Here is a 16,221-nt window from a genome sequence, read left to right as displayed (position 1 = left end):
AGTGAATGTTTGAAACCCTTATTATTCAGGAGCTTAAATAAATGTCTAACAGCTTTGTTTTTAATTTTTAAAAAGAGTTTCTACAAAATCAGAAATAAAGGTGTTCTCTCTTCCTCCATTACATAAAAGACAAATGTTGCAAATAACACTATATTTGTCTAAGTCACTGTAATGTGTCTAAAGTGAATGTTTGAAACCCTTATTGTTCAGGAGCTTAAAACTATGTCTAACAGCTTTGTTTTTAAATTTTAAAAAGAGTTTCTACAAAATCAGAAATAAAGGCGTTCTCTCTTCCTCCATTACATAAAAGACAAACAGGTTCAAATATAATCATGCGTGCATGCATGGGTATAGCATCGTTTTCTAACCTTGGTGAAATGTTGACCTCCAAAATCCAAGGTCTGAGCTGCTCGTCAAGGAGGATGTCAAAGCCAAACAGCTCATGGACGATGTAGCGACTGCGTACATTAGACTTCACCATGCTGTTGATGGCTGTTTCAGAGCTGCAAGAAGTAGGTTCACAAATAAAGAATTGATCATGAGATGCCGTAATCATTATCCATAAACCCTTTTGCCGCCTGCAGGACGTCAGCTGACCGGCAACAACCCTTTCAATAAACAACAAAAGAACAACAACAAAACGAACAATGTGAGTGTTTGTGTGGTGTATTCATTTACACATCAAAGGTACACCGTAAGTTGTTAATGCAGGTAAAAACAGGTAATGCTTCATATACACATACGTAGAGGTTACATGCCGAGTCTCAGTGATTATTAAAAATAATGGTCGAAGTTAGCGGATCATGAAAAATGCGAGCTTTAGCGAGCTTTTTCATGACCGCGAACTGAGACCATTAATTTTTATAATCACTGAGACGAGGTGTGTAACCTCTTTATTCCTCCTTTCTTCAGTTATTCAAAGAAAAGAGGAGTTTTTTTGCGAAAGTTTGATCGAATCCTATTCACTCAACCAGTCAACCTGCGCAGGCGATCGATTAATGCGCGGTTGTATAGTTCCGTGCAAATCATTCCATTCTGTCAACACTTCTTGTCAGTTTTCCTATTTTGGACTAAAATCAAGTACACAGATATGCTGTTATTCTGCTGTAGCGGCAAAGGCAGATATTGTGTGTTCTGTATATGTTTTGGTATCGCTTAGGATAATGTTCTTTTGTCAAATGGGACTAGCAGACGAACTTTTGCACCCGTGTTCCAACGTTAATTACTGTATGAAGTTCAGTTTTCTGGGGAAAATAGTGTATGAAACCGCTTTATGTTGTTTAAATTCATGAGATGTGTGCATTTGGTTGCGTGTGATCTGTTTATTAAATGAAATATTGTTGAAAACTGACCGTCGGATTGCAGTCTGTTGTCGAAGAAACCGAGTGAAAAGAAATTTGAAAGGGGAACTACTCTTGTCGCTAGACAAAGTATGAGAGTTACTTGCCTTGGGAATTTGCTTGTGATGAACGTTTGTGCACAGCAGACCTAGATTCAGAAAACAACCAAACTCATGGATTTTATATGGAGATTCATGTGTTCAAGCCTGTAGTTGTTAATTTAAATGCGGTATGTTTGTATGGTTTGCTCCAGAGGTGTATACTTCGTACATTAGAGCGTTCGGAACTTTTCAGTCGCAAAAGTAGTACCGACGCAGAACAGCTTCTCAACCCATTGCGCTATCGAGGATTCAGGCTGTTGCTGGGTCGTTATTTGTTTGGTTGCTGGGTGTTTATCGAAAAATAACTAGCTCTACAAGTTTACAGAGGTAAAGAAGCAGAGGGGGGAATAAACATATTTACTTGCACCGAAGATTTTTTGTTTTTTTAGGTAAACAATCATTTCCAGGCTGTCATGTGTGATATGAGCATCCTTTCCAGACCTGAAAGTGGCAAGTATTTTACCCGCCATGGCGAGTAGAAACATGTAACTGGCGAGTAGAAATGTTCGTCTACTTGCCAAATGGGTGTTGTCTTGCAAAGCGACTGTAAATGGGAAGCACATGTTCAATCCATTATTGCGACATGCAGACCTCTAGTAGCGTGTTTGAGATCGTTCAAATATAGGCTTAGTCGGAAAAGTCTGGACATTATTTATAAGACCTTCATAATGCCTTTGTTTGATTATGCTGATACACTATGGGATAATTGCACTAATGCCATAGCAGAAGAACTTGAAAATTTACATTTGGACGCCATTAGAACAATAATTGGCGCTGTGCGAGGCACTAGCCACTCAAAACTGTATGCTGAATCTGGATTTACCTCGTTGAAAGAAAGGCGCCGAAGGCACAAATTAATTTTGTTTCATAAAATGATTAATAACAAAACACCCCATTATTTCAATTTCAGACTCCCGCCTTTGGTATCTGAGTCAAAACCCATATCACAGACGACGACCTCTAAATCGCAAGATGCCACCATTTTAAACGGAATTGTATCGATCATCCTTTGTTCCATCTGCAACATACTTTTGGAACACACTACCAGAATATGTCCAACAAAGTGACTCACTGAGTTATTTAAAACGTTTTCTTGCCAGGGACGATGTTGTTCCCCCAGCACACTTTTACGGAGAGACTCGAGACCTAGAAATTTTACATTGTAAGCTGAGATTAACGATTAGTGATTTGAAACATCATTTAGTTATCTGTCATTTAAGTAACGATAGTGAATGTGAATGCGGCACTGGTGCAGAAACAGTTGACAACTATTTTTTTGAATGCCCAACTTATTTGCAAGATCGCCAGGATACTATTTATACGCTTCACAATCGCTTTATTAATATTGTTACTTTATTAGAAGGGGATGTGAACGAAAGTCATTTTGAAAATATTAATATATTTAAAACTGTTCAGGAATTCATCAGACGTACTGGCCGGTTTGAAAACAATTAGACAAACACAGACACACACACACACTCTCTCTCTCTCTCTCTCTCTCCCACCTCCCTCCCCCCCCCCCCCCCTAAGCCTCCCCTCTCCCGGTCTGAATGCTTGTCCCCAAATATTTGTTCTTGATTTGTTTAATCACCGAATAATATCCTTTACGCATTCTTCTGGTTAGATGTGTATGTGTGTTTACTTTATTTTCTTTGGTGTTTTCTCACCTTCTTTTTGTCTTTTCTTTTCTCTCCTAAATGTTGTAAATATTTTGAGTAAAATTTACGGATTGTTTTTATTTACTGTGTAAGGACTTGTCTGCCATGTTCTTATTGTAAATGTGTCTTCAGCCTATGTCGATGTACATTTCCTGAACATGTAAATATGAATAAACAGTGTTTAAACCAAATGCGAGTAAAGTTGCTGAAACAAATTGTTGGTTTGGCCAGTAAAGTTTGCTCTCTGGACTTTCAGGGCTGCTTTCACTTAGACACATACCAAAAATCAACATCCTGGCTGCATTCTGTGCTGAGTGGGACTTTATCGTTTAAGAATTGATTTTGCAGAGTAACATAGGTAGAAAGGGGTTGAATGCAGACCTGATGAGCGTCTTGACCACAATGTCCTTTATGTTGTCCCACACAGCCTGTGTGTTGACTCCTTGCCTCTTCAGGTAGTTCCACAGCGACTTCAGGCTCCTGGCAACACAACACAAAACCATGTCAAGCAATCTTGAAACCAAGGCACTGGCAGCAAAGATGATGTCTTGCTGAAATCTGAAAAAGATACGGCTGCTTGCGTTCCAAATTCAAGAATCAAAAAACAAGAAAGTTTAGTTTATTCCGGAATGACCAAAGATTATGCAGTTAATACTTTTTGCGATCACTGCATTAATGCCTACATGTTTCTTCTCGTTCTTCTACTTTGTTCATGGGCTGAACTCCTACGTTCATTCATGTTTTTGCAGGAGTGGGTTTTTATGTGTGACCGTTTTTACCCCGCCATTGAATATGCGGTTTTCGGGGGAGCCTTGTTTGACTTACCACTTGTGCCCCTGGCACACTGTGTCGTCTGTGTTGCTCTGGTAGTCTGCGTTGCGTTTGTTGATGCTGTAGTTGGTCAGGTGCATGAATTTGTTGTTCAGGGCCTTCATGGAGGAAGAATACCTGGCACGCAAAACACAAGGCTTAGTCAATGAGGTGGGAAGTATCCAAAATCTCACCACACAAAATGCTTGCCTAACTGGTTGAATCAAATTTCAATTTTGACTATGAAGATTCAGTTGTCAAATTTGTAATCACAAGGCAATCACTTTTAAATTCTTTTACTTGAACTCTGTGGATGACTGCAGGTTTTGTGCATTTTTACAAATTACGATGTAGTTGAATCACAAGTGTTTTAGTTCCCAACTTCTATGCTAAAAAAAAATCCTAGTGATTATCTTGTGTAGTGAAACTTGGCTTTGTGACTCGATACCTGATTCGAGTGTAGAGCTGACAGGTTTTTCCATGTTCAGAGGGGACAGAACGAAGGACTCGGGGAAAAAAGAAAGGAGGAGGGGTGGGTGTGTATGTTAATCAGAAATGGTGTCACACAAACAACGTGACAGTCAAGCACACATCATGTTCACCTTGCGTTGAAATGCTGACTCTAGGCATGAGGCCGTATTACCTGCCACGGGAGTTTTCCCACGTGCTGACAGTCGCTGTGTATGTGCCACCCTCAGCCAACGCAACAGAAGCAGCAGAGACGATAGCACAACACGTGCATGAACTTCAGACTAGGTCACCGGACGCTTTTATTTTAGTCACAGGAGACTTCAATCATTGTAATTTAAAGAAAGTTTTACACAAATTTGATCAACATGTGACATGCCCTACACGTAGAGACAAAACCTTAGACCTGTGTTATTCAAATGTTTGTGGTGCCTACAGTTCCTTTGTTTTACCACCCCTTGGCCGCTCAGACCACAACATTGTGAATCTTGTACCACGATACCGACCGCGTGTGCAGCGAGAACCGCCCCTCACTAGGACTGTATATGATTGGTCGAGCGAGTCAATGGAAACCCTTAGAGGTTGCTTTGACTGCACTGATTGGGCGGTATTTGTGGACTCGGCACGTGATGTTGATGAACTGACAGACTGTGTAACTGACTATGTTTCTTTCTGTGTTGACAACGTAGTGTCAAAAAAGACAGTGAAGGTTTATAGTAATAATAAACCTTGGGTTACAAAAGATATTAAGCAGGTTCTGAATAAGAAGAAGAGGGTGTTTAAATACAAGAGCAGTGGAGATGTGAAGGAGGTTCAGAGGGAGGTTCAGAGTGTGATTAGGAAGGGGAAGAAAGAGTACAGGGAAAAGGTGGAGGGTCACTTCACAGAAAACAATATGAAGAAAGCGTGGGAGGGGTTGACCATCATGAGTGGCTATAAGGGGAAGAAGGGGGTTAGTGGAGGAAAAAACAGCGCTGTGCAGACAGATGTAAATGCTCTCAACCAGTTTTATGCACGCTTTGATAAGCATGACTTTAGCGATGAAAGGGAGACAATTAGAGAGAAATTGACTAGTGACAGTGGGCCTATGGAAGGGGAACCCCCTATCGTAGTGACAGAGGAGCAGGTGATGAGGGGGTTGAGGAAGGTGAATGCTAGCAAAGCGGGGGGATCAGACGGGATGAAGCCTAGAGTACTCAAACATTGTGCAGAGCAACTTCGTTACATTCTTTCTGTCATTCTTAATTTATCTCTCAGTGTTAGTAAAGTACCAGCACTGTGGAAAACTTCATGCATTGTGCCTGTTTCAAAGAAAAAATCTGTACAGATCATGAACGACCTGAGGCCTGTAGCACTGACTTCTGTGTGCATGAAGGTTTTTGAAAGAATTGTCCTGTTTAGGCTTAGTGACTTTGTGAAAGATTTTATTGACCCATGTCAGTTTGCTTATAGAAGAAATAGGAATGTTGATGATGCAGTGTTGTATGTTCTTAATAAGATGTATTCTCATTTAGACAAGCCGCGTTCTTACATTCGTTTGATGTTTTTTTACTTCTCCAGTGCTTTTAATACCATTCAGCCACATTTAATGGCAGACAAGCTTTGTAAGATGAATGTCCCAGCTTCCACCATTCTCTGGATCATGGACTATTTGACGAAGAGGCCTCAGTTTGTGAAAATGGGAGATAACCTAGTGTCTGACACTGTGTGCACGAACACAGGCGCCCCACAGGGCACAGTTCTCTCTCCTTTTCTTTTTTCTTTGTATACAGCTGATTTTAGTACTTCTGGCGACTCATGCCCCATGGCAAAGTTTGCCGATGACACTGGACTGGTTGGACTAATGACTGACGATGACGACTCTGACTACAGGCAGGAGGTAGATAAGTTTGTTGGTTGGTGTGATGATAATTATTTAGAACTTAATGTAGGCAAGACCAAGGAAATGATTATGGACAATAGGAGGAAGGAACATGTACATGGGGATATAGTGATTAAGGGGGAGGTTGTAGAGAAAGTAGAGCAGTATAAGTATTTGGGAATAATTATAAATAAGTTGACATGGAAGCCCAATATTGATGCTATTGTGAAGAAGCTCCACTCCCGCCTGTACTTTTTGAGAAAACTCAGATCTTTGTTAGACAAGAGATTCTCCAGATGTTTTATACTTCAACCTGCAATAGTGTGCTGTACTTTGGATCCGTGTGTTGGAGTGGCAGCATCAGCAAGCAGGACAGGGATAGATTAGAGAAGTTCATTAAGAAAGCAGGTGGGGTAGTTGGGAGGAAGCAGGACACTTTTGCATCAACGCAGGAACGACGACTGACTGACAGGCTACAGAAGATTTTGACCGATGACACGCACCCACTCAGACCTGAACTGGACAGCAGACGGATAGACAGAAGCTTAAGATTTAGACAGCCATACACAAGAACCACACGCTACAGAAACTCATTCATTCCATCTGCAATTCACATCTTCAACTCGCAGGTGGGGCGCTTGGTGCTGGTGCTGTCGCTCTGACAACGGCATAATCTTTACATCCTTTTATCAGTTGTTTTTCTCTGTTGTTAGTTATATTGACTTATAGGATACAAATGTGAGAAGATAATGTGGTTAAAGTGTGATAAGGTGATAATGTGATATAATTTTTAAACAGGCAATGCATTGCTTCTATTTGTAGGCTTATTTTAGTAAGTGTGTGGGTACAATGTTTGCGTGTAACGATATGATGTGAATATGCGATGTGAATGTTACTACATGCATGGTTTATTGATTGATTAATTGATTGATTTTACAGACACACAGTCAAACTTGTAATTGTTCTTTTAGAGATGAATAAAGATTATTGTATTGTATTGTATTGTATTGTATTGTACTAACTCTAAGATTACATTTTCCTTTGTTGTTTATAGAAAATTATATTCTCAGAGTCAAACACAGTCTTGAGCAGGTATGGTGAATAAATCGAAAAGGGTTACTTATTTTACATCCATTATTCAACTAAATTTTGACTTTTTATTTCATATTTAAAACAAAAGAAATTTCAAAAACAATCAGTGAATCACACATGCATAGATTAACACATGTATTATAATGTCGAAACAGACAGATATTTTCTTACTTGCAGGAGGCAAATCTTGCCAGACCATCCTCGTAAACATAAGCTCTCAATGGGTCATACGAAGAGACATAAACGTAGACGCGCATGTCAAACTTACTGCCATCGATCAAAAGAGGCTTTGCAAGGTACCTGCACAACCAACAAATGAAAAGTTAATATCAAAACGATTGTTGGGCGGAAATTCTTAAAATACCTTCACACTCCAAGATCGACTATGGCTGCCTGTTAGACGGGGTGATTAAAAATGGTCGAACATATAATCTTACCAGATGTCAGAGTAACCTTCTCTGCGCCAATTGGCCATGCATGTGTCAAGCGTGAGTACGATCAACAACAACAACTTGCATGTTTCTTATCCCTGTCACATGGGCAGCCGCTTGCTGTATTTTGAGGGTCAGCATGTGCACTGTTCACCCAGTACAGTGGAACTCGCCTTTAAAGGCCTTCAACCATCTGAGAAAATCAGGGCTTAAAAAAGGGGGAGTCTTAAAATAGAGGTTAATTTACAGAGCTTATGAACAAAAAATCTTTTTAAAAAAGCAAGGTCTTAAAAAGGAAAAAGTCTTAAATTGGGGGTCTTAAAAGGGGGGTTCCACTGTATGCCAATATCACCTGTCCCCAGATCCACTGGCATGTCACTGTCAATAAATGAAAATGCACCTTGAGTGTGTACTATAGTGTTGGTGAATGCTCAGCAGACACACACTCATACAATTTTTAAAAAAAGCTTTGAAGCATACACCAAACTACAACCCTCATTTTTGACAAAATGATGCTACCTTGCTCAATCTGGTCATCTCAAGAATGATCTCTGCATATTTGAAAATGACAAAAAAAACATCAATTGGCAAAACAATCTCAAGCCTATAAGAGATTACATGCACTACTGAGTCTACACATGTACAAATAATGCCAACCCAGACATCATGCAAGATTTACTATTAGAAGGAGGCCATATTTCCAGGTTACAACATCAGATTCAGAAGGAAATAAAGGTGTTATGAGAAAACAAACTGTCTTTTCGAGAAGAAGACAGACATCTGAGACATCAAACTTACTTTTGAACGATGATAGGCCGCTTGCGAGGAATCTGATTCCATTTGTGAATCACCTTGATGCCAATGCCACGTGCCGAGGCGGGCTGCACAATAAAAGAAGGCTTAACATGTCATTTTTAACATTTTAAACTGTTTACTTAACTTATTTCATTGTTACTAGTCACTGTTTGGGAAATGATATTCCTCACAATGCTGAACACTTCACTTGACATTTCCATTTCTGTGGTAATTTCATTTTAGCTTTTAGTCACTATTTGGCAAAAGATTCACTATATAATTTTCAGAAATTAACCCTCCCACATTGAGACTATCACTGGCTGAAACTGTTCACTAATTCTGTGGCAAGACCTTTTAGTGACAGATCTCAACAGCTGAAGCATTGCTACATTGACAAAATGAAATTACAATGGTACCTGTGATGAAAGGACACCCTTGGCACCAGCAGAAAGTGTCTTTACTCTACAGGTGTCCTCATATAACAGGTACAATTTGCTCACGATATCACATAGATGGTGTCCTTTATTTGAAAGGTGTCCTTTCATCAGAGGGGCCTCACATCACAGATACCACTGAACAAAAAACTCACAGGCTTGATGATCCACTTCTGTCGAGAACCGGAGTCTTCCCAGGTCCTCTTGAGCTGCTTGATGTCTTGGGGCAGAACGTAAGTCTGTGGAAAGAAGCCAAACTCTTTCTTCCCAAAGCTGACCTGCAGCTTAGACAGGTTGCGCCACAGTCGATCTTTGCGACCCAGTTGAAAAGAGCCTGGAAAGTGGTTCAGCTGCAATAAACATAAAAACCATTGTCATCATTTTCACAAGTTTTCATTCACAAACACCTGGGAAATAAATCTCATGTTCCCCATGCAATAAATCCCTGGTTACCATAGTTGCAGGAAGCAGGTTATACATGGATAATCAAAAGCAAACCCAATAGAAACGTTCAGGGATTCTTCAGCTCTTTTCATTGGCGTTTCCCCAGACCTAAACAGACGACACGACACTGCTTTGCAAAGTTCCAGTAACAAACTGGTAAACTGGCAAAAGTAAACAAAAAACAAAACTACAGTGGTACCTGCGATGAAAGGACACCTTTGGGACCAGCCAAAAGTGTCCCAAGATTGCAGGTGTCCTTTCATGACAGGTATACTTTGGTAGAGATAATATAAAAAGGGACAAGAGAATGTGTCCTTTTAAGGGAGGTGTCCTCTCATGGGAGGGTCCACACATCGCAGGTACTGCTGTACCGAATAGACACATGAACATACTGCATATACACAAACAAGCACTTACCTTCTGATAATCCCGAAGAGACTTGAAAGCATTAGCCTTCATGTGCTTACCAAAGCAACCAAGCCAGTCATGGTTCTCTGGAGAAGAAAGAATAAGCCACAACATAAACGCTGCCGCATTTTGTAAAGAACACACACACTTTTTAATCAAAAAACCCATTTTGTCGTCAAAACAAAAATCATTGCTCACCGGCCTGTAATACAGGTCACTTGTCAATCCATGTTAATAACCTTATACCTTGCTATTTGGCTATGTTACGATTGTTTAGTATTTCAGCTGATACAGAACCACCACAAAAGCCACACACAACTAATAATCAAATTTGTCACAGATTACAAAAGCAACCAAATGATTTATTTCAGAAAAACATTCCAAAATTGAGATCATTACAGATTTCTCACTCATATCTTCTGCGCTTACTTTTGGTGATCCTGAAATTGCTTCTACTAAGTGCTGCCTTCACAATGTTGGGTGTAATGGGACTCATCCGCCATTTTAGATACTTTCGAATCTCCCATGGTAGCTGTTCCACTGCAAACACAAGCACATATGTTCATATAAAACTAACCAAAAAAACTGCAGTTGAAAGTGTAAGGTATTTATTCCAGTACTTATATGCTACAGGCTATAAATAGATCTGTAACATCAGCAAAGACTGCTGTACAAATAACTTCCTACTTAAAACACCCTACAATTTCCTATACATTTCCTGTATATACATGCACAATCTTTTCCCGATGTTTCCACTAAAATACAGAGTAAGGCATTCCTTTGCACCACTAATTTTAGTCACAAAAGTGCAGCACCTTTTCTTCAGCTCTGGTTGTGCACCAAGATACAACCGTGTATGCCATAACAAAAAGAATACCCTGATCTCCTTAAATATTTTCCAAGGACAGCACCCCCCCCCCCCCCCCCCCAGACACCCACACATTGAAACAAGAAAAGGGAACGAGTCATCAAACCCTACAAAATGGGAAGATATATATATATATATAGCTTCAAAAATGTCTATTTGTTTGATGAGCACATGACCCTACTGTGACTTTGGAATTTGATTAGGGTCAACCAGACTTTGGTTATGTCGGAAGGTCATCAAATTAAGTTTAAAAGGTCTGGCTTCAAACACATTTGAGAAAACCTCAACGTTTCAGTTTTTATGACCCAAACTTGACGCTGCTGTGAGTGAACTTGAAATTTGACAAGTGTCAACTTAGGTCATGTCGAGAGGTCATCAAATCCTCAAAGCGTATAATGTTTCAAAGCTCTATATGATCTAGCTTCAAAAACATCTCAGAAAATCTCAACTTTAACTTTAAGTTTTTCATTCACAGAGGGACAGACGGCCATTCATACGGACGAACATTGCTCATTACTATGTCTCACTGATTACTCAGGTGCGGTAAAAAGGCCCTAAAAACAAAACAGATAAGAAGCTACAGTAAAAGTGAACAAAAAGTGAAACAAACCTTTCTCCCCTTCGATGATAAAGTTGATGGTGGGTGGAATGGCATGAAACAGGCTACGTCGCAAAGCTGGCTGAACGGCAGTCTCGCCTGATGATGTGAGAGGTCTAATGAAAGAACGAGAGTACTCTTCCCCCGCTGTTCCCACTCGATTGGACTGAATGGACTGAGTGGTGGACGGACGACTGCTGGCTGAACGAAGATGTATTGTGGAGGTGGAGGCTTGAGACATGCTGCTGCTGATGGTATAGTCGTCGGATTCTACAGAACAAAAGAGAAAGCTTTGGAAATAGGGGCCAGAACTTTCTGAAAGCTGAATACTATTTTACACGCTTTCAACAACGAATGACTTGAAGCACAGTAAGCACATACTTTATGAATGGTCACCAAAAATGTATCAACGTAGACGACTCAACTTATACAACCACTTTATTTTTACTCTCAACACTTTACTTGTGCAAAGAGAAGTATTTTTGTAATGAACTTGTAGTTCAACATTTTCACCATTCATTCATGTATGAGTGTGTATATTCATTACTTCCTGTGTTAAAAGATTTCATACAGAGCTCACCCCCCAAAAAAAAATCACGATAATGGTGAGATTTTGTCATACTTCTGTATACATTTGTATTGTATGTTTTTGATGTAGTTTAAACTTCAATTGTTTCAATCAATGGTATTTCGATCATACCATCTTCGTCGTCTTGATCATCAATGTCATTGTAGAGATCATCAATACCGTCATCATCGTCATCATCATCAAACTCATCAATACTGGCTTCCCCATCACCCGGCAATCTTTCACTGAAAGCAAACGGAACAAAAATACAGGTTTGTTCATCATGCTTCATCAAAATGAAATAAAAACGTTTTCAATTTTTAAAACCAAGATGCACAGTGCAGTTCTATTCTGGTGTGTTGCTATGCATGATAGCAGATGTACACAGGCCTAAGTTTTACTTTCTTTTGTGATGACTTGCTTTATGTCAACCATTTTGGTTATTTCTCACTCTACGTCTTATCTTCCCTGACTTGTTCAACTCTGATCCTCCCAAAATTTGTAGAGATCTGCACACCACTGAGCTACAATTACACTTCTTTCTCTTGTAACTGTTACTGTTAATCACAAGTCTGTACGTCAGATAACGTAAGATGACACATTTTCACTGGTGCACACAGCTATCCTCTTTCAGCATGCTGTCCAAGTCAATCCCATAAAGGCAGACCAATTCAAGCAAGCAATCAAATCAAATGTAGGCACAATGTCATTACTGAATGCCTTATCTTGGCAAGTTAAGTAGTAAAGTACAGTGGAACCTCCCTTTTAAGACCCCCTGATTTAAGACTCCCTTCAATTTAAGACCGTTTTCTCAGGTTTTCGGTTCATTAGCTCTGTAAATTTACCCCCATTTTGAGACTCCCTGCTTTTTCAGACCAGGTTTTCTCAGATTTTTTTAGGTCTTAAAAGGGTGGTGCCACTGTACGAAAGTGCTTGATGGATGAACACGACTCAGCGGTAAAGGGCAGTGGAGCATGCATTCCATTGGGTATTAGAAAAACCGGTCAAAAGTCTTTGGGGTCGAGTCCAGGACATTGTGGCCCTTCCGTGCATGAAAAATGTATTCACCCCGAGCGCCATCTCCACTCGTCTCTTACTGGCAGCTCACGCGTATGTACTAATTGTTGCCAATGAGGTTGGCCGCCTGCTTATTCAGTGTTGTCCTCAGGGGCCCAAGGACTGTTATGCCGGGGTGGAAGTAGAGATAAGCGCCTACTTCCCAAGAAATGCTCCATATGGCTTCGTGTCTCCAAACACCTCAGACAGTCAAATCCAGCTCCTGGCCTTCATGTGGCGGACCCTGTCTTCGACTAACAGGAGAAGGGATGCAGGCGGGTCCCTGGCGCCTTAAAACCAGCTGCTTCGGGCAGATGGGGCTCGTCAACCTTGGATGGTCGCTCATCTAGGAGAAGGACAACTCCGATTTCAAAACCCGCACTGCCTTGTGTGCGCCTTGGGAAAGGCAAAGGCTACGAGAAGGAAAACTTCGACAACAAACCCGGGTAGAGTGGACTCGACAGCCCAGCAAGGCAGCTACTCTTGGGGAGGAGGCAACCCTGAGTAAGAACCTCAACCACCGAAGACGGAAGACAGCAGCCAACTTGGCGTGGGGAGAAAATCGGCTGTCTACGCTTCCACGATAATATGATAATAATAAGTGTTGTCCTCAGGTTTCGGTCATTGACACATGTTTACTTTTTTAACCTGATGCATAGTTCTGATAATCAGATCAGTGACATGTGTTTTGACATTTAGGAGGTCTTTAGACAGGACATTTGGACCCAATATATACTTTTACAACACTGCTGATTGAATACAACATTAGTCTTTACTATACAACTACAAGTTACAACACGTGCGATTAATGTTTCTGCAGTGCAAAATAAAATGATAATGTGCAAGGGCATCTTCTGTGTGAGAAAGCTGAGCAGTTTCAGTTGGACTCAGGGGGAAAAGTACTTACTTTGTCAATATTATCTAACATCTTTATCAGTAAAGTCTTGAGGACAAATTACACACGCGTGTTAAAAGCCTAACATATTGGCATTTTACTACTAACTGCATGCCTTCTTCAACTTCTCCTTGCGGCCTGTCACCATGTGACTGATAATGATATTCAGTGATAAGGCCAAAAAAAAAAAAATAGGTCTGTTTACGGTAACCCGACCGACCCTAGTTTTTAGGCCCGACCCTAATCTTTTTTTTGGATCGTCTGAAAAAAAAAAAACCGCATCCAAAATAGAGCTGTTTGCGCTCAAACAGCAGACGACAGAAGGGAGGTAAGCTCAAAGTAATGTTTATAGTTATGTTGGGCAAAAACAGGGATTGATGAGAAGAAATGAACTGTGAAACATCATAGAGAGGGGAGAAAAAAAAAAGAAAAAAAAAGCCGACCTACCGACCCTATTTGTTCACCCTATGTTACCGTAAACAGACCTTTTTTTTTGTTTAGCCTAAGAGATACATCTCTAGAGTTAAGCCAGCAATCCAGCACTGACTGACACTGACAGTACATGAACACAGTCACGGGCAGTGAGTGAGTGAGAGATAATACTTCTTACACTAGCAACCATGGTATGCAGTCCAAACACATTATATTACACTGGTCAAAATTAGCAGCATGGTATTTCTTTTGGACAGAAGTTTCCATGTCTCTGAATGAGTAACCTCGAGAAATGAATTTTTTTTAAAGTCTGCACAAAGGCAGGTGATCTTTGAAATATGAAGTAACAAAGAGTGAACATTACTTAAAAATGGTAAAAATAAAGAATGTGGCAACAAGGATTAAAGTTACCAGCTGCAAGTGCAACTGCAAGACTTGATTACAAATAATTCATAAATTGAAATATAATCATAATGCAAACAAATTAACACAATATTGAGCTGAAACTGGAATATATATATCTTTGGTCCTTGCTTTGCATAAAAAAGACTTTAATCCAGGTATTCTCTACTTCTTCAATTTTCCGAGGGCATTACGACCAAGCAGCAAACAAAATAAAATGTTTCTTAACCAGTCATTCTGCCCAGTTTTATCAATTATATATATATATATGTGTATGTAATACAATTTAGCGAGCGTATCTGTCATTATTCTTAGCTCAGTTAACAAAAATAAGAGTGACTACAACCCCAAAAACCAAAATGAAATAGATTTATAGCAACTAATAGTAATAAAGTACAATTATTCAGAGAAAAAACCCGCTGATGCTGCTTTTTAAAAGTAAGCCTTCTCTTTTCTTCTCACTTTGCTGGTACACATGTACCAATAGAGTGCTGGACACACAGGTCATATTATAAGGAAACAATCGATCTCCTTACTGTCATTCCAATTTCAATTCACAGCAGTTATCTAAGCTATAAACCCTTCCAAAGATTGGCAGTTTGCAGAGTTACGAGCCTACCCCACACACCCCTAGCCTTACAATTCATATTCTCTCCAGTCATTGTTTGTGATTTGTCACCCACAAAGGACACATCAAGCCACCAAGTAGTCAATGGTGTGGGCAAACCAAGCGACTCTAAAGTCAATAGGCCTTTCTTATCAACTTTATGGCGGTAGGTCTCAACAAAAAGTTCTCCTTCACCGAACAAGGATCAAATTTATTGATCCAATCATGCTGAGGTAATAAATCTTTTTCGCTTGCAGCAGACTGCATACAGAGCAGATCAGATTCTGATTTTTCTCGCAGAGGGAAATGTTAGCAACTGAGGGCAGAAAGGGAAACAGATTTGTCTTATTTCAGTGGTTAAAGTTATTTCCTTTTTCAGCACACTTTTGTGTGTAAATGTATCTGATTTACAATTGCAATAAATCAAACTATGCAGTGTTGCAGTTTAAATTGTAATTTGTATGCACTATTTAAGTACCTCATGTATGATTCAACAACCTTATTCACCCACCCCAAACCACTTTCAAAACGACATGTATACATGTAGAACTAGATGCACACTGAACATCATTATACATACAGTGCTGCTTAGTTTGCTTAACAAACTAGGGTCTCTGGATCCAGCAAATAGTTATTTACTATGACAACGCTAAAACTCACAAGCCTGTTAGTATTAACAATTAATTAGCTGTGTAGAAGAACAGAATATGGTCCAGTAACATTGGCATTGGCAGAAAAATTACTGGGTATGTACATGAGTTGTTCTTCAGTACTGGTGACAGAAAGGGGGAAAAGTGGTCAAAATTCAAATCTCTAGTTTTGTTTTTGAAATATAGCTTTTCATAAAGCAGAAATACTGTAGTATCTGTTGTACATAAGAAAAAATCACTGGTTCACATGGTTCTTACATAATCTAACTTTTAAAGCTAGTTCTTATATATATGTCTGTGTGT

The 16,221-nt window shown here is 39.8% G+C and overlaps 1 protein-coding gene across 1 annotated transcript in view; it reads right to left on the bottom strand.

The window, feature by feature from the left end:
* LOC138982434 (tubulin monoglutamylase TTLL4-like) overlaps positions 1-16,221 on the bottom strand; it is a 32,571-nt gene that overhangs the window by 9,494 nt on the left and 6,856 nt on the right. The window contains exons 3-12 of the mRNA XM_070355714.1: positions 12,009-12,121; positions 11,321-11,578; positions 10,272-10,382; positions 9,852-9,928; positions 9,146-9,340; positions 8,560-8,642; positions 7,502-7,630; positions 3,925-4,047; positions 3,481-3,579; positions 369-503 (exon numbers count right to left, since the gene is read on the bottom strand). Of these exons, the coding sequence (XP_070211815.1) occupies positions 369-503; positions 3,481-3,579; positions 3,925-4,047; positions 7,502-7,630; positions 8,560-8,642; positions 9,146-9,340; positions 9,852-9,928; positions 10,272-10,382; positions 11,321-11,578; positions 12,009-12,121 (1,323 nt within the window). The remainder of the gene's footprint in view (positions 1-368; positions 504-3,480; positions 3,580-3,924; positions 4,048-7,501; positions 7,631-8,559; positions 8,643-9,145; positions 9,341-9,851; positions 9,929-10,271; positions 10,383-11,320; positions 11,579-12,008; positions 12,122-16,221) is intronic.

The sequence above is a fragment of the Littorina saxatilis genome, linkage group LG12 (genome assembly GCF_037325665.1).
Source record: "Littorina saxatilis isolate snail1 linkage group LG12, US_GU_Lsax_2.0, whole genome shotgun sequence".
NCBI classification, from domain to species: Eukaryota; Metazoa; Mollusca; class Gastropoda; order Littorinimorpha; family Littorinidae; genus Littorina; species Littorina saxatilis.
The sequence above is the reverse complement of the archived record's forward strand: the minus strand, read 5'-3'. Positions and strand labels throughout refer to the sequence as shown.